Here is a 23,444-nt window from a genome sequence, read left to right as displayed (position 1 = left end):
TTCCATTTAAAGCTAACTGTTATCACTGCGTCTTAACAAGATGTAGTATCATTTTACTGTTTCAGTAAATTTCTTGCATAAAATTCAATACAGATATAAATATGAGTATAGGTGTAGTGAACGAGAACACCAGTTGGTACACCCAAATGTATTTCAACACAAACTACAGAATCTCTTCGTAAAATCTGAGAACCATACAGTAAACACTTTATTTGCAAAATGTCAATCAATTGTTTCAAACTTGATTGTTCCTTCATTTCCACAGAACTCATTCACTATTCTCGTTCTCTTTTCTTCGATCTTCTTAACCTTCTGCCGCCAGACAATTCACCTTCGATTAATGATACATACTACCTATATCTGTCGATATCGAACAAATATCCCATATAATGGAACTCAACTGACTAAACAGAGATCTTATTTTTTACAGGATCGATAATAAAGGTCACCAGCTAAAATATTTGGAACAAACAAATCTACAAAAACGGCAACAGATATCATCCTTTTTATGCTACAAGAGTAAAAACAGACTGTTCATAAATACATAAACAAATAAAGTTGAACATTCAGGTAAATACAACGAAAAAGCATGGTGAAAACATGTGATTATATTAGATGTTAAAAGTCTACATTTTGTTGAAATCATCGAAGATGAAAAATAACTTGGAAGTGTTGACGTTTACTGATTTAAAGAAAGTTTCTTTCCAAAGATAAATAAAGATACATATATATAATATGTATTGAAAATGATTTACCTGGAACTGGTTGACAGTTTGCTGTTATACCATCATAATGTGAGGAAAAGTATACGGTTCCTTCATTACTTTTACTGGTACTATCATTATTATTATTATTCACAATGTAAGTACATGAAGTTGTATCGTTTGCTAGCAATGCAGAATCAATATCAGTCTCGGAAAAATTCTGGGATATTGAAGAATTCATTTGAATATGATCATTGTTTTCATTCTCATTTCTGTTATCATTAGATGAACAAATTTCATCTGTTGTATAATTGTAATTTGATTCACAATTAGTAGACATGATAGTATGATTGAGATTTATTTCATTAGAATTATTATTATTTGTTTGAGTTAATTCAACTGGTGTACCAGTCATATAATATAATATACCATCGGAACTCATAACCGGATATAGTTGAATAAAAGAATACGGTGTTATAGATTCATGACTAAATGACAATTCACAATTTGTAGTTACAGTTTTAGTCGTATCTAGTTGATTGTCTGAACAAGAAACTGGATTTTCTATTGATGAATTAACTACAACATTAGATATGAGGGAATTAGTGGATACTAGACTAGAATTATGTGCATCAGATGACCATGGAATAGGGTAGACTTGAACACCGGGAATAGAAGAATCATTTGATAACTATTAATTCCAGAAAAACGAAACTTTATTAATTTATAAAATCTCAACGGGAAACTATATATATATATATATATATATATATATATATATATATATATATATATATATAATTTATTAGTAGAAATTCAGTATCAGTAGTGATCTAAAAAGCTCAGTTGTAACATCTTTACTGGTGACGGTGAGTGACGTCGGTTTGCACTATACGAGGAGCATCAATTCCTTCACGATTGCAGATATCCCTTATTGACGAATGCTAACTTCTAGACACAAGGCTTACCATCAACTGTCCCCAAAAACTTCAAATCAACGAAAACTAATGTGCTTGTAAGAGAAACACAATTCAGAATGGCAGTCAGTACAATCATATACTAAGAGTATTAGTATTGTTATGATGGACGGTGCTTGAGACCTAGCACTGGTACACAAAATGCTACGCACTAACCCACCCCCAACTGACTACTTCAGAGAGAATACAAGAGTGGAAGAGAAAGTCTATTGGGCTACTGAACAATATGCATAAATAGTTATATATATATATATATATTTCTACCAATTAGAAAATGAATTCATTTCTTAGCCAATGATATACATTTCTCCTTCAGGTTAGTCTTGGTTGTCATCAAGTGACCCTCTTGTCTGACTACTTTTGATTGGCTCACTGCATCAAGCATGTAATCTTTAACAGACTTCGGAAGAACTAAGAACACAAACTACACGAAACCTAATATATTAGAGGGTAAGACAGAAAGGGGAAGAAGACGAAAGAGTTAAATGGCAAATCCATTCAAAAAACGATGTCATAAAGTTTTAGTTCTCTCAAGATCTGATAATTTGAAGCTTCTGGAGGTTATAATATCATTAAAAGTAGTAATATATGAGTCACTTTTTCGTCGGAGAAAACACGTAGTATAGTAGTAATGATGCCGTTTTCTACTCTGAATATATATATATATATATCAAAGAATTGCATGTTATCAAATAAGGGACTATTAAGAACAGATTCACCGCATCAGTAGAGGTAGACTGATAACACCGATTTTTAGAATCACCTCATGTAACATTCTATAGGTGTTAAACAGTGAACTCTATGGTTTAAAACGAAATAGGAAAAATCCATGCAAATAACAGGTGCAGGTGTCTTGACAAAATGAAGTGTAATCCGATCTGATAAAACAAAACACAGCAAATAATTAAAATGATTGCATTTGTAATTTACTACTTACATTTTGTGACGTATCACTACTGTTATAGGTACTGAAAGAAATCTGGGAGGCATAAGCTGCTGCAACAGTGAGTAAATGCGGAGGTTTATTAACTGTATCACTTGTGTTAACCATAGAATCATAAATTATTTGATTATTTATATTCATACCATTATTTTGGTTATCAGGATTATTATTTGCAGAGTGGAGAACAATATTGGCTGGATTTGGATGAATATGCAGATTCCCATTCGATGTATAATTTGATGAATATTTGCATAGTCCAATAGAAGGATTATTACCATCATCATTCTTATTGACTTTTCTTGCTAATGATGAATTTTGTTGTGATGAGAATAGACTGTTAGTTTGACGACGAGCATTTCGACGTTTTGGTTTTAGATCCAACAATGAAAACTGCATAGATGACTGCTTATTACACGGTTTAGGCTACATTTCCGTTCAATTTTTTTGGAAAAAAGCAAAAAGTGATAATAAATACAAGGTAAGATAAACGGTTAGACATTATTCTAGTGAATATTTGAAATTGAATAGGGCCAGGCTGATGACTTTACAACATTGTAAGAAGTTTCGATCTAATTTGTAATGGTTTAGATTACCCCACTGTTGATAATTCGACTGAAATTTGATCAGTCTGCTCTACGTAAAACTGCAAATAATTATTCAGTCAATCAGTCAGTCAGTTACAACGTACGACCAGGCACATATATGCATCGGTCCAAGTTGCCACACCTCATTAGCACAACAAGATGAACATCAAATATATAAAAGAAAGACTGTGTATAAGGATATAATACAGGAAGAAAGAATAAGTGCGCAGAAATAAAGGTATAAAGCAATTTTAATCTCACGGTTTAAGAGCAGACAAAGAGTGTATACACCTACAACATTGTGGTCAGAGAGCAACCCAGTCCTAACTTATATCATTAGGTAAATATATATCTAAGAAAATCTTTTTAAGTAAAACTAAGTAACTAAATTATGATCAAATAATCATTATGTTTTACCAGTAATAAAATGTAACAATAAATGATGAGTCAAAAGAGTTTAGTTTACAATAACAACTGCTTGATAAATACTTATTAGAATTATTTCAACTAATTCATCAAAAATAACCTTTCATGTTTCATATTTACATTTTAATGCTCATCTCTTCAGAATATCGCCGAAAAATATTCGGATAAAATAAAAAGTAAACTAATTATTTCTCATCATAGCTCAAATAAAGCAAGTTTGTGAGTGCGTGAGCGATAGAAATATAAAGAAAATATGTTTGTTACTATAGCTGTGGTGTGTGCTACTTATATCTATCGACATAAGAAGGATGTAACACCAATCAGAAGTGGAAACACTAGCAGTAGAAGGCTAAGAAGATCAAGTCGAAGAGAATAGAAGGGAAAAAAGAAAGGAATAGTGACTAGAAAGAATGGTACAGAATTTAAAGGACAAATGATGGAATTTCGCAAATGAAGTATTCAATATATTGCTCTCATATTTTCCCAGAGACTATGTAATTTCGCAATAAAATATATATTGGTTGTCCCCATCTGTGTTCTCGTTCATTACATAGCAACAAAGAAAACTACTACAGCGATGATTCTTGTTATAAATGGTTGTAACAACAAGATATCACGATATTAATCCAAGATACTTTAGGAACTATTTGTCAACAGAAAAATTATGTTTGATTTCGGTTTGAACACATGGGATAAGTTATTTTCAAATTCACGGCAAGTAGATGAGCTAACGTATTGATAAATTACTTGATATAAGGTACACATAAGTGGTTAATTTAAATGTTTACATGTAAATGATGAATACTATCATCAAGGTAGAAACTAAAACATCAATAATGTGTGTTACCGTTGTTCTAGGTTACCTATATAAGTTCTTTTATGTGATTTGAAGAACTATAGTCTAATGATACTACAGCATTATACTTACATTTGACATAGTAATCCACATAATAGGATAATGTGAATTATAATGATGAAATCCAAACCAACTAAGCAGTACAACTGGGTCACTACTTCTAAACTGTTTGAAAGTATAATGAACCTTCGTTATAGGTTAACGGATAAACGATAACTATGATTAAAAAAATTGGTATCACATATCTGTAAAAAATTATTATTACATTATTTAAAAAATGCAATGAATGAACGTAAAATATAGCAATCATAATGATACTCACTAGAATTGTACGATACCGCGATTCAATAATGGTTTCTTTACGATGATTATTATTATTACTATCAAGTAAATCATTCTTATAACTGTTAACTGGATCATTAGATCCGGTGGACTTTTTGTCTAATTTTAACAACAACAAAAAAAAAGATCGGAAGAATTTTCCTTAACTAATTTCTAGGTAAAATCCAAACAATAGAGTAAATAATACAATTTCAGTAAATAATATAATTATAATTCCAAAGTTATTCATGTAAGTCGATAAGGCGAATTTCTTTCAACACAAAATGAATGAAATAAATCTGTGCAAAGAAATAAGCAATTGAACATAGTGATTTAGAAAGTATAGTTCAGATTTTAAAATGTTAAAATGCAATTCATTTTGTTGGATTTAAGCGAAAAACGTGCTTGCTCTTCAAACCATCAAGTTTGATTGTACAAAAGATAGTATTATTTGACTAGAATTTATCTAATTATTCAACAGTGGAAGTGCTAATTAATGCATACATTTCTTATTAAATTCATTGTAGGGAAGATTTTATAAATGCATTTTTTTTGCAGGCGTGATCATTGGCGGCCTGCTTAAACACCTGGGCTACCTGTTTCCCGTCATCTATATATTTCAACAAGTTATCTAATATTGTTTGTTTTAATACATAATTATGGCTATTAAGCACACAACCTATTCCGGTGCGTTTCTGAAAACTGTACAACCTTTCGCTGTAAAGGTTACAAAAGGCCTAATCAGAGATGTCGTGTTTGCTGGGAACATGCAGCAAAAAGAATATACATTATTCATATGTCGATTGACTGAACTGCTGACATCCAACTGGTGATCACTGAATGTTTATCATCAGGAGCAACGAAGAAATAAGAAACGTAAACATGTTGAAATACTTTATGCTGAGAATTCGATTTTGTACCAAATAATATAATATTGAATAAAGCTAATAATAATAATAATAATAATAATAATAATAAAGAACTACACACATGAGGTTAAAAAAAGAATGATGAAATGTGTAGATATGATTGTACATTACTCGGGTAACAAACTTCTATTTATTAAACTGACAATTTAATTACTAGTTAAAGAATATATTGTACATTGTTGAGTTTAAGACAAGATCTTTAGTTATGATGTCGACAGCTATCTCTTTAGAAATTAAGATACTTTATCTCCCTTAAGATAAGACAAGCTATATATTGCATCAAGGTGATGTAGGAGAGCTATAGTAAGTGGATCATTAACCACAAGTCACTCCCCATATCTCTGTTTAGACCAGTTTGGCCACCTACAAATGAGTAAGGTATGATTACTTTTATTCATTTTTTAGCAAGACAGCTTCTTACGCAGTTGTATTTTTCCTAGTTGTCTGGTTGAGTTTCTAGTAGTTGGATTGGAATGTACAGGGAAGTGAAGTATACTATTTCACTCCTAATTTTTGGTCGCAAAAATCAAGTATTTAAAAGGATTATTTGTCAGCACTTTTGTAACTCACTGACAATTAGGTCATGTGCTTAAATACATGTGATTATTGAAGATGACCAATGAATCGAGTTCCTCATGCTATTCACCTAGATTTAACTTTGGATATGTATGGACAATTCATTTTACACTGAATTCTTACAGACCAGACTTTAAAGGTATTCTTTGAAAGAGCATAGAAAAGTGGATTTCCAAACATAAGTTTTCAAACTAAATGGAAGCAGTTTGGGACCTTCAAAATTACGACTTTATTGGAAGAGAATAAATTTTTTCGTATATCAGTGTTCAACATTGTACACTCCTAAGGAGACCTTGAGATACCTAGTTTTCGTTAATAAATGTTAGTTCTTTCCTAAATAAGTAACCGCGATAACTTTTTTCCACTCCATACTATCGCGCTGGCCTTGGCTGTTACTTGATTGGTTATTGTCAATTCTAGTTTACTAGTTTTATGGGGTCCAACGGTCATTTTCTATTGCTATATAGAGTTGTTATATTTCAAGTTTGACTTCGTTAGACATCATGCTATTTGTGTTGCGTGCTGCGTTGCATTGAGGATAATTGTTGAAGAACTGTGCGTCAGCTACCTGATCTACGGAGTTCGTATTAAATCCCATTAGTATTAGAAGAATCTCAAGTGTCCGTACGCATAAATCGCCATAAGCCTAAATCATAAACACTACATACATTAATGAAGTTCATATGCATTGCCTATCGTTCTATCTATGAAGGCAAAATATGCATTTCTGAGAACGAGGTTGAAACAAAACCTTAACATCATGATCAGTCATTTTTATAACACTTCTAATAATAATAATAATATGTGTTAACAAGAGAGTAGATTTGAAGAAATAAACAGTTAAGTAGTGACTTACTAGATTTATGCGCTCGTGCATGGATCTACAATGAAAATAGATAGAATTTAGTTGATAATTTAGAAATTCTTCTTGAAAATAGTGTGAATATAAAACAAGCTAAGTTTTATTCAATCTAGTCAATCATAATAGTTACTTAACATTATTCTATATACGTTAGCCCATAAAAACAAAAGAGAACTTTAAATTAGAAATAATAGAATCATATGCACTAAACATAAACATACATTTATTATTCAGTAAATATAAATAACATTATTTTTAAACTTTAGTTATCACAATCCTCCTGCCTTAGAGGATCATGGTAGCACTATCAACGGTGTTATCCATCACTTGATGCATTATCCAAACAAAAGTATCAGGTGTCCGCGCAATAAAATCAGTGATGAGTGATGCAAGCACGAAATACAAATAAAAACATTTGTAATAAAGTCATTGTATCTTTTGAAAAGATGGTTACGTGGGGGAAAACATAGAAGTTTCTTCATAATTACTAATTAACAAATTTGTATATGGACTGAAATACTGCCTGACTACTCGAACCTGATAAAGTGGCTTTTTTAAGAGGTCATTCCTCGAGTCTTTGACCTAGAGGTCGGATTTATATGACAAAGGGGAAACATTAAATCACGTCTTACGGTAGCCGCTAGTTAGAAATAGATTCATAAGCCAGAAGTTTCTTCAGGGTCATGAAGCTTCTGTACACTACTGGTTTGGAATCAGCATTTCCCAACTCCCTAAACTGAACAATCTGAAAATAAACGTACTCATTCCGTTGAAACAATTTCACGCATTTAGTTTGACTCGTTTCGCAACTTCATTATCTTTGTAATCTTGTTAGTACACTATTACGTAATAGCACTATTTCACTAAATATACAGGACAAACTGTATATATCTTGACCGAATTGCGCCTGTAGTCCTATTTTTTGCATAATAAGCTATTATAAGATAGTGGGAACAATGAATTAATAATCCACTCAATTAAGATATAATAAATATCATTATTAATTCTCTAGAAATTAATATTATAAACTAGCGCTACTGTGCAAAAAGACTATGAAATAACTGTCAAAAATGTCATTATCGCAAGTAATAATAAACAGAACTTAACCACTGCATTTGTTGTATTAGAAGAAAAACTACCATGGTAATAGAGGATACATCATTAATTATCATAATAGACATTTCGGGGTAAATGATTTTAATTTATACAGCTACACTCAACGATAAAATAATATTTAATAGAGTAACATCACAGTAATTGATGTTACTTCTCTTACTATACAAATAACCATAATGTTTGTGTTCAGATGCCAAATATCAATCTGATAAATATTTCTAGAAATTATCTTTTAAAGTTTTCTAATCAAGCCTTAATTTTCCACTTAATACAAAACAAAACCAAATATGGGAGTGATAAATGCAACTAAAAGTACAGTTCTAATGCAATGAAAAAGCCATTCGAAAATTGTTAAATTACTTTGTATGCCTGACTGGTAGCAAAACTACGATCGCACTGAGAGCACATAAATTCATAGGCTACAGTGGTGGATGAACATTTCTCAGATGGATGGTCATCTAAATCAACTAAAGAAAAAAATTAACCAAAAAAATAATTAGTAGAGGTATTCTTATTCTGGTATTCGTAAGATAAACATCCTCAAATGCATAGCTTAGGTTACGTAGTCCGGGCATAATTTTGTAATTCGATAGTTATTACAGACGTGTCCACATCTTTTTTTTAAAATGTTTTCGTTCTAGGGAGCAGGCAGCGATGATTAACCGTCTGTTGTGATAACTTGAGATCATACACGATTGTCATGCTCATAGACCTTTAAAATGACCATATCTTCAGGTCACTTCTTAACCGTTTTTTTTCGTATTTGACACTGAATATAATTTGAATCACTGACTGGTTTGATGATTAAAAATAGTTTTCAGCATAAAATATAAATAAATAGATAAAATTTATAGAGCAAGGATAATTAATCATCATTTATATTTTAGCAAACGGATTGACTGTCAGATTATTATATTTCAGAAGCTGAGTAGCTAAGTCCAACGGCAGTATCTGATATTTCTCCTTGTATTTTAAAAATATGCAGTTGTTTTACTAAACTTTGTGAACTTGACTTTTTTCCATTGTTTTGATAAGTTTGGTTGATATTACTCACAAGTTGGATAAATATATTTGATAACCTTTCATTCTACACCAGAATAATAAGGGATTGTAGAAATTTCCGAAATAATTGCTTTTATTACGTATGACAAAATCGATCGCAGTGACACATATACATTCATTATTTACATATCTCTAAATTGTGTTAAACTACTATTCTATACTTTCATTAACCGACTTCATTAGTTTCATTTAGACATACTCCATTATATTCGGTTTTCTTTCTTATTTATTTATTTGAACACATAAATATTGGTACAAAGGGGTACAAGATATATATGCGCCACACAAAAAATTGTCATTTCATTTGATTGTGTGAGGGCTATGATACCGCCCGGGTGCCCAGAGACAAGCAGGATTTTCTACTACAATCAGAGTTGGTATTTACACTCCTTAGTTTGTCACACTGTTGTTGTCTCACTGATGTGGACGGTGAGAACTTAAAGTGATATAAATTTGTGCTGCATGGATTATATATGTAAATATATATATTTATTATTGCTTATTCCCTATCATCACATTTTCTATTTACTTTCACTCATCGCGGAGACTTGATTTTCTACTCTACAGTACGAATGAATTGTCTCATTATGTGCAGCATTTTATTATAATTGCTGTATAGAACAAACACAACACAAATGTACGTAAACGTACTTTTGTAGCTTAGGAGAAGCATGTATCTATTACAATATCTAGATATCAGGAAGTATATCAAGTCAAATCGGAAAATTTCAGACCACTATACAGAGAAGAAATTAATAACACGACGAAATGCAAATGAGTCGAAATAGTAACATTACTGGTCTAAAACACTCTAAATAGTAAATATAGTTTGAAAAGAAAAAGACAAGAAATAATATTAAAACCTAAGATTTAGAGTGAGATAATAAAAAAACATTCCCATCACCATAGCCGATTTTGAGACACATCTTCTACTGAAGTTTGCAATTACATATGATTATTTAACGAATCCTAAGCAAGAAATCAACTGAATTTCTCCTGTTGAGTTTCATTAAAAACAAAAAGAGGAGGATATAGATCATTTGACCAATACCAGAATATCAACTACAGAGTTGATTTAAACCTTTATTAGCATCTACAAACGTTTAACAAAACGAATACAGATGATTTGAAATTCATGATCTCCTTTACTATTACTGCTATAAGTTTTGATCATTCCGTAAAACCATACAATGATAAGCTTCAGATTTCAAACATCTATTCACTTTTTAATACTTAATTTAAACAGTGCGCATCCACCATCCCGCACGCGGGATTTGAACGAAGGAACGTAAGTCTCACGCGCGAACGTTTAACCTCTAGACGGTTGAGCCGCCATCCAACGATGGTAATGTCTAACTTCGACCAATCCACGATACTGCGCGACAATTTTCCATTGTCTTCGGTGGGTAAATGCCTTACACCCGATACAGTTGAACTCTACTGGTCACGGCTTCGAATCCCACGTGTAGGATCATGGATGCTCACTGCTGAGTTCCATACTAGGGCGAAATCACCGTCCACTGCTTTCACGTTCTCAATGGCGGTCTAACACTGACCTGTTCGTTATGTCAATTAAAACTCAACGATCTCCTTAACCCTATACTGTTAATCTAAACAGTTAGAGAAAAATGAAAGTATAAAAATCAGATTTAGCGACTAAAGTGTGAAATAAAATCAGATTTTACTGACAGTGATCTGAACATACAGTAAATAGCAACAAAATGTACGCATATTCTAATGATAAATCTAATAAACTGTTTAATGTGGTTAAAGAAATAATTTTAAGAAATAACGAGCTAGTAGAAGTTTATGAGTGCTGGATATTGTTACTTAAAACTTGGTGTTAATTTTTATGTATTCACTGTGCAATATTGAAAAATAACTGCTGCTTTAAATCAATTACATCCATGCAGAAGTTGACGTTTTGATTCACTTACGGTGGGCTGACTTAACTATCAATGGCTGGAGAGAAGGAATTTTCATTTACCAGCTAATTAACAGCCTAATAATCCTGGACAAAATGTTTTGTAAGCTGTACATTTATTAAGTTTATAAAAATGTTTAATTATGTGACTTTCAAAACCATCATTTTCAATTAGTAACCGCGTCAAGAAATTTCGAGTCATTCATGTATTGTCTTTACGTCAATTAGCTAATAACTAATGTCATATTATCTAACCCTTAGTACTAACAGGAATTAGAATGCAGAGCCTTTTTCCGAGTGACTTTAATCAACCTACAATAAATACGAAGTGCTCTAAGGTATCTAGTAATTTGGGTTAATGGTCATAATACAGATTGATCGATAGGATCTAATCAGCAACATGAACTAGACATGAAATAAATTACTACTATATAGTTAAATTATGCGCATTCTTCACATAACAAACATAACTTTGAAATAACTATTAGTAAGAATGTAGGAAATCGGAAAATATTTTATTAAACACTGTAAATACCTAGTTTTTCATCGGACTGGTGAGCTGGTGCATGCGGTCGAAGAGTGTGACGTTCAAATGCTTTATAACTACTAAAACAACGGTTACAATCAGGACATTTATGCTTCAACGAAGAGTTTATTGGCTAAATTGAGAAGAAAACAAGTAAGTTATACAGTTATATGAAGATAATAAACAAAAAATAATACATCACAATCATTTACTTTTTAATGGACTTATTAAATTTATAGACATACAAATTCAGTAACTACTGCACATAACGGTCTATCGCTTGAAAAATATGATAACATTAATCCGTTTAAAAAAAAGTGCAATAACCACAAGTCTTTGTCAACTTTCCCAATATACTGTTAAAACTTATTTTATTTATTTAAACACACACATTGGTACAAGAAGGCGCCAAATAGATATGCGCCACATAAATTATTCGATTTATGTGAGGACTGGGATACTGCCCGGGTGCTCAAATCGAAACAAGTGGATTTCTCAAGAGGCCACACCTCGAGTCTTTGACCTAAAGGTCTAGTCCACAAGGCAGTGGAGCATCGTAAGGAGATGCACTCCCATGGTAGCTGGTGACCAACAATAGGTTCATAAGCCATTTGTTGCCTTGGAGCCAATGTACACAACTGTCTTGGAATCAGGGTTTTCCAACTCCCCTAGGTGGATACTCCACATCCACCAACCCGGTTAAAGCGCTGGACATTCGCTTTTTGTCCCTTCAATTTCGTAAAAAACACACCCGCCACAAGAAGACACTGTTAAAACTTGAACCCTTATGAACGAACTATCAAAAACAATGGACATCTCGGATGCAACTAGACGATTCTGACTCCGCAGGTCACCTAACTCTTCTATCCCATATACGCCAACAAATGTAGGTCAAGACAGACAGTGTAGCAGGAGTCTCTGCAGCAGTAGACCTCGACGTTCACAAAAGAAAAAGCAAGATCCTCAAATACAACACAGAGAACATCAACCCAGTCGCACTTGATGGAGAAACTCTGGAAGACGTGGAAACATTCACATACCTGGCACGCATCATTGATGAACAAAGAGGGTCTGATACAGAAGTAGAGGTGAGTATCGGCAAAGTAAGGGCAGCATTCCTACAATTGAGGAACATATGGAACCCAAAACAACTGTCAACCAATATCAAAGCCACAATCCTCAATACGAACATCAAAACAGTCCTACTGTATGGAGCTGAAACTTGCAGAACTACCACAACCATCATCAAAAGTGTATAAGTATTTATAAACAATTGTCTACACAAGATACTCAATACACGTTGACCGGATACCATCAGCAACAGCCTACTGTGAGAGAGAACAAATGAGCTTCCAACTGAAGATCTAATTAGGGAAAGATGTTGGAATTGGATAGGGCATAAATTGTGTAAGTCGTCAAACAGCACCACGAGGCAAGCCCCAACTTGGGATGCTGAAGGGCAAAGGAGAAGACCAAAGGACACGCTGCGTCGAGCATCGGAAGTAAACATCAAAAAGATGGATAGTAACCGGGATAGATTTCCCAGGACAGAGTTCTAGCGAGAATACTGATGGGCAGCCTAAGCTCTTTCACGAAAGGTAACAGGCGTAAGTAAAATAAGGTAAAGTAAGTAAGTAAATGATGTACAAAAGCATTCAAAAAGCAGTCTAACTTTTACTTGTTTGATACAGTTACTGAGTGTGAACATGTATGAAAGTTATGTATTGTCTGGATTTAACAACATTGCAAAGCACAACGTAGTAAACACCAGCATAAGATTTAAGCAATGAAAATTGGTTGCTTATGGAAAACAGTAAAATATCTCAGCAACTGCTCTGTTTGAGTATATAATTAAGTAGTAAATTTACCGAGCCTTAAACAAATTTATATAAGTTTGAACCATACGCTAACTAAACATTATTATTCACAATAATACGAATAGTTCAGTAATGAACATACAATCGAAGCATTTAAATGTCAGTATCTTTAATTCAAGCGTCTACTCATATTTACGAAACATCCAAATAGCCTAAGTTAGCACAATAATTAACTTGATTTTCTGAACTAAAATTTCTACTAATTTACTAAAAACTATCCACTGACTACCTAAATATGTTGAGTATTAATTATACTCACTAAATTGGAATTATGTACTTCGAAGCAAGTAAATATTGGGCGAACAAAAGTATAAACTGACAAATAACCTATCCAATTACCATTATCCAGTGGATTATTTTAAAAAAACTTACATTTTTCGGTGAATTAGATGAGGATAAGAAGGCTCGATATACCAAAGACGAAGTAGATTCATCGTCTCCACCGGATGTACCCACAGCTTTTTGTGGATTTTGAAGTTCTGAAACATTCGGTGCTGTTGTAGGTAGTGGCGGTGAGCTATTTAAAGTGATCGTAATCTTCTTACGCGTGCTGTTCAATTCTCTTAAAACAGGAGAAACTGGTGACTGTGGGGGACTGATTGAATCAAGTGAATTTAGATCGTTGGTAACAGGAGAAGCTTCATCGACATTTGTTGGAGATTTTGATGCATAAGACGTTTGACAATACAAAGTGTTTAAAATGTCTGAAATGTGATCTCCTTTAGTATCGGAAGTAGTGAAGGTTGAATTATCAGTGGTTAATACTGATTCCAGAGCAATTTGATTGGCATCATTTGAGTCATCACATGAACACAGTTCTGAATACATTTTACTCTGAATCTGGTGTCTATCGACAAGGTGAGCTTCAACTAAAGATTCACTATCTGTTCGAAAACCGGAACAAATACGACAAAGATATATGACTGATGGATTGTTAGGTTGTTCCGTAGTAATATTTTTCTCACCTTTAAACGAAAAAAAGGAAGCGCGAACCATAGTCGTAAGGATTACATTTGCAGAAAAATAAATGTAGAGAGAAGAATAAGTTCGACTAGTCCCAACCTTCATATTTAAGTAAGGGAATGGAGTATGTATGGACCAAATATATTGAATTAATGAAAACAATTGTAAGGCTTTGAATTAAGAACGAGTTTTTATCGTATATAAACTGTCGTTCCGTCCTTCAAAAACTAAACATAATGAAAAAATATATTTGCAAGCTTCTGCACTATTGTTAATTAAAAACCATAACTGTTCTAAAATCATGGTTATAGAAAATGTTAGATTACAGTGAATTTCGCTGAGACATCGTATATTGACAAGTATGGTTTACAGTCTCTTGAAGATCATAAATGGTTTATATATGAAATCAAAAAGATACATTAACTATACACTAAATAATAATATCCCTAGATTCTATTTGAACTAGTTTTATCAAACCTGAACATTCATTTACCACGGCTTTCAGCATAAATAGTAGGTAATGAAGACAAATAAATCATTAAACTGATGATCTACTTCGACGCCTAGAATATTTTAAATGTGAGCCTTCATATCTACGTGGAAGAAACCAGCATGAAACAGGGTATTGCGAAAATCTTGTTTAGTAAGCAAAGAAATTGAGATCGCGTAGTTAAATTTTGGGTACTTATGTTTAAAACACACTACAGACAGGACCACGTTGAAGCACGCTGTCTAGTCTACTTTTAACGAATCAGCGATAGTATATAAGCAGAAAACACTCTGTAATCTCCCTGTGTAGAAAATTATATATACAGTGAAATTTTCTTACTGTATAGACCTAGTTTAAACCATTGTTTTGCTTGGAATGTAGTTACTTTCCTGTCTAAGCTGTGTTTTGATTTGGGGACCGGTGAAGTAGGGTAAAGTGTCCAAGGAATACTAAGCAATCGAAGAATACCCGATACCAGTGAGAGACTTAACAGTTACTTTTAACCTAAGATTGCTAATCGCCTAATTGATTCTGATTTTCGGCAGTTTTTCAGGTAGTAGGTAATAAATGAATTGGTTGGAAGAATAACAAGGTCTAAGTTGAGCTGACTATGGCAACGCTGATAAGCTGTTTAGTCAGTGTACATATCCTTTTGATTTGGCTAATCATGTTGATTGCCCTGCGTTGTTTTCAGCTATTCCACTCTATCAGAAATAAATAACACACGCATTCAATACGAGATACTCGGAAATCGCTGCTGATGCTGAAAATATCGTTTGACGCCCTCAAATAAAAACAAGATCTGTTTTTTAATACTATAACTCTTCATTTCTATCATTTTGATCAACTTTTTATTTGATTAGTTTTTTAACAGGTGTGATTGTGATATTTCGTTTTTAAAGTTTCAGAATGACAGTTAGAAATAGAATCACTATACAATTCAAATGTTAATCTCTGTATAAACAACAAAATTTTTTGCATTACACAAGTAATTTGAAGTTTTATAGAATATATGATGACAGGTAGTGTATGGTTCGTATTCTGGAAAACGGTACACATCAACAAGAGCGATACTCAATCCCCTTGTTTTGTAACCGTGAAACGTGATCTTTAAAATTAGATGACCACTTCATTCCGCTGTTTTAATGGGGTGTGACAAATTGAACTAATGTATACATGTATCATGTTCTGCGTTGCGTTTGACTGACAGACATCTGTAGGTTGCTAATATTTGACCATAGGTATCACACAACCATAATCCCCATGTCCTGTGCACCATCAAGTGATTAACCAGTCAGCAAGTCGTGTGAAACGTAGAACCTAGCCTATATTCGTGTCGATTTAAGTTACCACGCCACATTAGGACAGAGACAAAATTAACAAGATAAATCCCAGAACAGTAGAAGTAGTAACAGTACCAGTAGTAATAAGAAACATTAAGTGTAGAGAAAAAGAAACAAGATTCATAAGGAGATTCCGGGATTCAGAAACTAAAGGAAGACAAAAAGTGAATGCACCTGAGCTATTGTAAACGATTGTAAGCCATGTCACCCAAAGTCTCTAACCACTGATTAGGATATTCACGTGGACCCCCACCAGGGAATCTGAGTGAGTGTTGCTAACGTTAAGCACGGGGTACTAGACAGAGACGATAAATCGGTTGATTAGGTAGTAAAATCTTTATCAAATAAGTTGGTTGGAACATGTGTTACGTATGCCTAACCACCACCTACCTGGAGGCGGAATATCGTCTGGAGTAAAATTAGTTGGAAGAAAGCTAGGGACGAACGAACCAAAATATAGAATCAAATCATAAATCTATTGGTTGTTAAACCGAGCCATGTTGGTGTATGCAGACCACTTGATTGAGGTCCTCTTAATTATCGTGATCAATGGTTGGAGGCTCTGTATGACATAATATATGGTCAGTCCCAATGATACAGACCCATTCACTCTCTTTTTCTATCAGTAGATCTTGAGTTTCGAACTAATCTTACACATTTTATTCCGTTAATTCATTTTTTACTCCTAAACTGTATTACATGTTTAGTCTTTTTAATCTCGCTATTTCTTCAACTCCAGTATTCATCATGGTAATTTCATCTCACTGCACTGATAGGGTATAGCAGCTTAAGCTTATACATATTTAAGCTAGATTCTATACTGCTCATGACTGGGTGAGTGATGAGTCCCCGTGAAAATTATTAAATTACCACCATAGTTACCTCAAGTACTTGCAATAAACAATTCCTACTTTGTTAATAACAGGAAAGTTAGTTAAGCTAAACTATAAATACTGAATGAAATAAACAAATAAGCCAAACGGTGACAAGTGAATACAATAAATAGGTTGTGGACGGCACATCATAGTTTGACATTTAACAAGCAAGTCGCATGAAAAATATGTTTCTTAGGTCTCTATGAATATTGTCTATAATAAATGCATAATTGGTTTTATCAGTGACTAACAAATAAGCTTATAACGACTTGTGAAACTGAAATATACTGCCATATTTGGACATTTGGAACTAATCTTCCATGGCTTAGTGTTACTTTCTATAGGTGACGGAAGAAAAAACTATTTTGATTATGTCAAATAATCAAATACTGTTGACAAATATACACGAAACCGATGTTCCAACTTTCATAAAGACCACGTGTTACAAAAACCAGCTCACACATCGCTAATAGATCTCTGATAATAATAAAGAGCTACAGACTCACTCCGATTCATCTACTATGGTTAAAGTAGATAGGTAGTATCATTGACCCTCATACAAAGTGTAGATTTAAGTCCATTTATACTTAGTTACTGAGTTACATTCGATCAATCATAGCACAGAACTCGGTAAAAATGTTTGTTACATTGCAGAATACTCATGATTTGAATATGAAAAGTTTAGGGTGCCCATGTCGTCAAATACCTGAAGACCCATGCAGTTTAGTTAATTATAAGATGAATAACAACATTTTGTCAAATAAGTTAGACTAAATTCTTTTAAGTGTTTTGGTGTGATCGTGTAGTGATTTATGATCGAAGAGAAACGAAAAACATATATATGATTAACGACAGAAACAACTCACATTTTATCTTGATTATGTACTTTTTCCATGGGTCGTTCAGCATAGTCCACAAAATGCCATTTGAGCATTGATAGAAAACCTGGGCAAGGGTGGACAATAATTAAAAAACAACCAATAATATGTGAATTAGACATTTTTAACATGACATACTACCATTAAACTGATAAATTGTAGATTTTAACCAAAAGCACTTAATTAACAGATGAAACGCATCAACTTATTTACAACCTGATACAAGTGTTTAGAGATTAGAACTACCGGACCTCCAGAATGCACGGTAGAAGGGCAAACAATAAAATCAAAACAATACATTGTAAATTTGCGGCAGGATACTCAGTGAACGTATCTTCACCTCTGGGATAGACTGAGACTCGAAAAATGCCAAGGCTACTTGTCATTATCACCTTAAAACAAGGAATTAATAACTAGTAACTGCTCTTGGTAATCCTATTGAAATAGGTGGTGGTTCAATAACAGCAATTTGTATTACCTTGGTTAATACACGTGTGAGTGAGTCGATAGTCAACTCCACATATTAAATCTCATCTAAATAACCCCTATAATAACTGAAGTTTTTACCGCTTTATAACAATGAGCAAGTTTTGCACATCAGAAGTGTATTACATGCTGTAGATAGTCATGTGAACGTTAAAATACAAGATAACACCAAGGTGTATGGCAAGACTATGATTCAATGACGACCTCTGAGCGACCTAAAAGTGACCATAATAGAGCTCACCTACTCGCTAGGGTTAAAAGAGGGTTATAAATTAGTATGGGGAATAAGTATTAGAATTTGAAGTTAGTTAAGGTTAGGAATTAGAGTAAGGTTTTTCATTATGAACTGACATTAGTTATAATGCCAAAACCCCAGACTATCTTTAATTTCGGTGGTTCGACCACAAGTTAGTCCTGCCAGAAGTACTTAGTGAATTAGTCAATATTACTCCTGGTAGTATACAACTGATTTAATCATATTAGCGTTAAGGAACAAATAAACCGGTACGAAAGTAAGAGAACAAGAATCTTAGGAACTACAGAATTGGAATATTATCATTAACATAATCGGTCCAGGACTGAAAAGTTAAAGAAAACGGCGATATTGAGGGATTTTAGTTAAGCAGCTTAACAGTAAAGATGTAAAGTTGTGGTAACAATTTCTGTTGTAAATATTTCAAGAACTGAATCAAATATAAGCAAAACAAAACAGTGATTGATAATAGAGACTGGTTATAAAAACCCAATATCTAATGCAGATGCAACTCGGGTGGTCAACTTCAAAATTAATATAAATTAGAAAGCCAACACAGCATGAACCTGATCTGTTGAATGACGGAGAACTTAATGAGTAGGCCGGCAGTTAATGCCTAAATAAATGAACAAAAAGATAACTGTTATTAGTTACTACGCTTTCAGACCAATATGTCACAAGTTCACAACCCCAAGTGCCCACTTTAGTTATGGCAGGGAATCATCATTAGCCATACAGTGTGGTTCAAACAGAAATAAGAGCATCTAAACTCCCTGACTCAGCTATAGCTACAATGGCACAGGACGAGTGTAATTGTCTACCTCCTCTGAAACAATTGTCTTAGGAGACCTGCTGTAAAAAAATTGTGCGCCTTATGCAACTTAACGCAGCAGAATTGAGCTTGCGATTTTAAACCCTGAAAAAACATGTACTACCTGACCAACAAAACACAAAATCCCTACGTATAATACAGTTATAGATGAAATGGAAATTTACATTTATACTTTTGTTCTGTGGCTGCTAACTATTCAGTATTACTTTTAGTAATGTAACTCTTGCTAATTGCTTGGCAAAACGTAATTAGACATTTGACATCTATATTAATCCCGACGCAAAAAACACACATATTTCAACAATCTGCCGAGTAAATGATAGGATATGTCTAACCTACAGGAGGCGGTCTTTTTATATTAATTTCGAATAAAAAAACAAATATATACTTAGAAATACCTGCGCTACATGGGAAGGGGTCTTATGACAGAGAAACGAATGGTTCCTAATCACCGCCAAACTCAATAGCACAACCAACGCTAACATTAAACAAGGATCCATAAATCCCATGCTATGTCCAATAAACTAGTCTTAAAAGTTGTGTTTCAATAAATATTTCTAGACCCCAGACTTTGGTTGCCCTAGGTTTTGTGTTAGATGAAGTAGCCATTTAATGCCTGGATTAAGTAGACTTATAGTGTATCTTTGTCATTAATCCTACTAAATTCAAAAATAACTTCGTTGAAAAAGTCTCATCAACATAACTGGTAGCTCATCTTGCTTAGGGATGACTTTTTTAGACTTAAAATATACTTTCCCTGATGTTTTTCGGCGTAACTACCCTGGGGGCAACGTTAACACCTTCAGACGTGTTTTAAACATCCTAAGACGGACCATTATCCGAATATTGTTGGACTTAAAGGAGCCGTGTTCAAATATAATCGTTAGTATTCATCATACTTTTCTTCCAAAAATGCTATATCTATCCAGGATACATCAGCAAATGAATTTAGTTCAGACTCTTTACGACGACTTTTTAGTGAAAACGAAAGTTTTCCCAAACTCCATAGTTTTAGCAGCAGGCCTAACATGCAACAAAATTTACTCCCTCTGCCCCAAGTAGGCTATTCTTCTCCATCGCTGATGGCAAATCTGTGAATCCCATGACAAATCACTCTACTGGCGACCCTTGTTGCTTCAGTCACCATACCACTGATCTCCATTATGTGGCTAAGGAAATGAGATATAAAGATAAGATAGATAGTTAAAGCAAAAAATCATGCCTTTTTCCGTGTCTAAGGTCGACGTACGTAACAAAAAATTCTCCTATAGCACATGCGTGTGACTTAACTTACAACATTAATCAAAATAATCTAGGACGTTGGAATTTGAATTTCAACACATACTCTTGAAAGAACTCAAATGTTTTTTCGAAGTCTAATTTGGGATCGCTTGTATCACAGATACAAGCTGCGAAACATCTGGCTCCATTGTTTATTTACTTATATGATTAAGTTATCCGGGATTAATATAGTGTAGTATACTTATGTCATGATATTGTATGGTTAGCCATAATCTAAAAAATTGATAGTCAAGAGCCCTGTGCGAAATGTTTTGAGAATATCATATCCCAGAAAATGGACCATAGGATCGAATGGACAGAGTGTGATTTCAACCTCTCAGACAAACCAGTTTGACTAGATTACACGTATTTCAAAGTGATTAGTAAGATAAGTAAATATGCATAGATATAAGTATTATATAGAAAATACAAGTTCCGGTAACGTTTTGTGCCTATCTGCAACAGCGTATGTGCAAATCCAACTCAGTTTAATTTTCATGTGACGATGGTGTATTGTTTCGTCCTGCGTAAGTCACCACTACCCCAACTCCTTATCTTCGTGTTTCGTGTTTCTCTGTTGGTTCATTTGAATTTATCATGAAAATTTTGGTTTCAGAATTGATCTATCTACCAGGGCTAAACTACATTCCTTGCTTGACAAAAGCACTTCTCTATTACTAAACGCAACCAGTTCATGGATCTTAACGGCATATGGTTTCTTTGTATAAGGTATTAGTACAAACTATTGAACGTGTTGGCTGGAAAAAGTACGATCCAGATGTTTTTCATGGATAACTCATTTCATACTTATATTTACTGTATCAGTGCCACTGTTGTCGACAAAATGTTGTGTTTTATGATAGTTGAGCCAAATAGCGCGTAGGCAGTGAATCCAATTAACACTGAACTACTGGAATTACATCTGGGACTTAGATTTATGAAGACTAATTACTAGTTTTGTCGGTACGTACAAAATAACTGTCAGTAGGATATAATGAATTTGTACAGTTCCAACGTACCCAACAGAAAGCCCCAGTACTTTAAAACGCTGTTTGCAATGGTGAGGCCAAACAGCTATCAGAGAATCGAACAATTCGATGGTAGCTTTACCCTCTGCAAAGCGAAATAGAGATGTCTCACTTTATTGTTTTTCGTTCATTTTAAAATCTCTTTGGTAATAGACCACAACTCTGTTGGTGACTTACCGTAGAGTGTGGGAGCGAATGTAAAGCATTATTTGAAATTTCATCATGGAACTCATATTGATAAACTACTTCGCCGTCCAGTGTTATTCTGCAGTGACCACACTACTAGTTTCTGTTGCAGTCAGTTTCCTTCAGGTTCTCTGGAGACTCAATTTATTAGATTTACGGTTGTAACCAAACGTGTTCAGTTTCTAAATAAACATGAGGGAAAGTAGTATTGTAAGAAAGTCCTGGTACATCGCTTCAACCTTACCAACTTTATATCAGTTCTGCAACAACTTCGGTTGATTGGTTAAGAGGCACTAGCGAACATTTAAGTAAATGTCAGAACATTATGGCTCAAGTATTTATTCACTTCCTTATTTTGCATAGATATCGTATTTCCTATTATTTTATGTAGAATGTCTAAAAGCTTTACGTGTTTGAACAGATAACCTCACGCCTCAATGGACTATCCATGATCTAAATGGATACCTATTCACTACTAACGTGGCTTCTATCAGTAGAACTAGAGGTACCGACCGGCACGAACGATCTTCTGATAACCATCGAGAGTTATTCGTCTAACGTTTTCGGAAGACTCGAAAAGTAAAAAGACAATGGATCGCCAAGATATTTTTGCCGTCCTGAGTCATGCAGTTCAAAAGACTTTTCACGATATAGAGAACTTCTGTACCGAGACTAATTTGAGTTTTTACCATCGATTTAGATGGAACGAAATGTGCGAACTTGTCGGTAGTCAGCACTTCTGGATAAGCAGCTTTGAGATGGAAGTGTTAGTTCTTAAAGTCCTTGCTATTTATCCAACTTTTCCAAACATTTAATATCAGTCTGCATTGTTTTCTAAGATTAATATTGACAAACAATTTTGTTTCGTTCAACGATTCAAACAACACACAGATAATAAATTTCCTTGTTTCAAATAGATATTTGAGTACGATTCTTAAAATCAATGATACATAAGTATTGCATTTTTTGCTTGGAAGTCACTGGACTTATAAAATTTTTCTAGTCTATAATTCAAGAACTCAAGGAAAACCCTGACGATTTATTTCCTACGGACGTTCTTTGAGCTATAACTGGGTGTATTCTGAAACTTGCTTACCTAGGACTGCCACTGTTTTATGAGCATAGGGTTCCTGCTAACAAACACCA

The 23,444-nt window shown here is 33.7% G+C and overlaps 2 protein-coding genes across 2 annotated transcripts; both read right to left on the bottom strand.

Annotated features, from left to right (window-relative positions):
* Window positions 1-687: 687 nt before the first annotated feature.
* Smp_193340 (hypothetical protein) lies at window positions 688-20,271 on the bottom strand (the record flags this gene model as incomplete). Its single annotated transcript, XM_018792358.1, has 9 exons — window positions 20,202-20,271; window positions 18,221-18,299; window positions 14,056-14,648; window positions 11,816-11,939; window positions 8,655-8,761; window positions 7,173-7,197; window positions 4,813-4,931; window positions 2,619-3,047; window positions 688-1,395 (listed from the first exon to the last, which is right to left on the bottom strand). Exons 2-9 carry the CDS (start codon window positions 18,261-18,263, stop codon window positions 688-690), a joined length of 2,148 nt encoding a protein of 715 aa, XP_018644614.1. The 5' UTR covers window positions 18,264-18,299; window positions 20,202-20,271.
* Window positions 20,272-22,852: 2,581 nt separating this feature from the next.
* Smp_199570 (hypothetical protein) lies at window positions 22,853-22,990 on the bottom strand (the record flags this gene model as incomplete). The annotated part of the gene is made up of 1 exon (XM_018792357.1): window positions 22,853-22,990. One exon carries the CDS (start codon window positions 22,988-22,990, stop codon window positions 22,853-22,855), a length of 138 nt encoding a protein of 45 aa, XP_018644717.1.
* Window positions 22,991-23,444: the final 454 nt, after the last annotated feature.

Source organism: Schistosoma mansoni, assembly GCF_000237925.1.
Source record: "Schistosoma mansoni, WGS project CABG00000000 data, supercontig 0339, strain Puerto Rico, whole genome shotgun sequence".
NCBI lineage: Eukaryota > Metazoa > Platyhelminthes > Trematoda > Strigeidida > Schistosomatidae > Schistosoma > Schistosoma mansoni.
The sequence above is the reverse complement of the archived record's forward strand: the minus strand, read 5'-3'. Positions and strand labels throughout refer to the sequence as shown.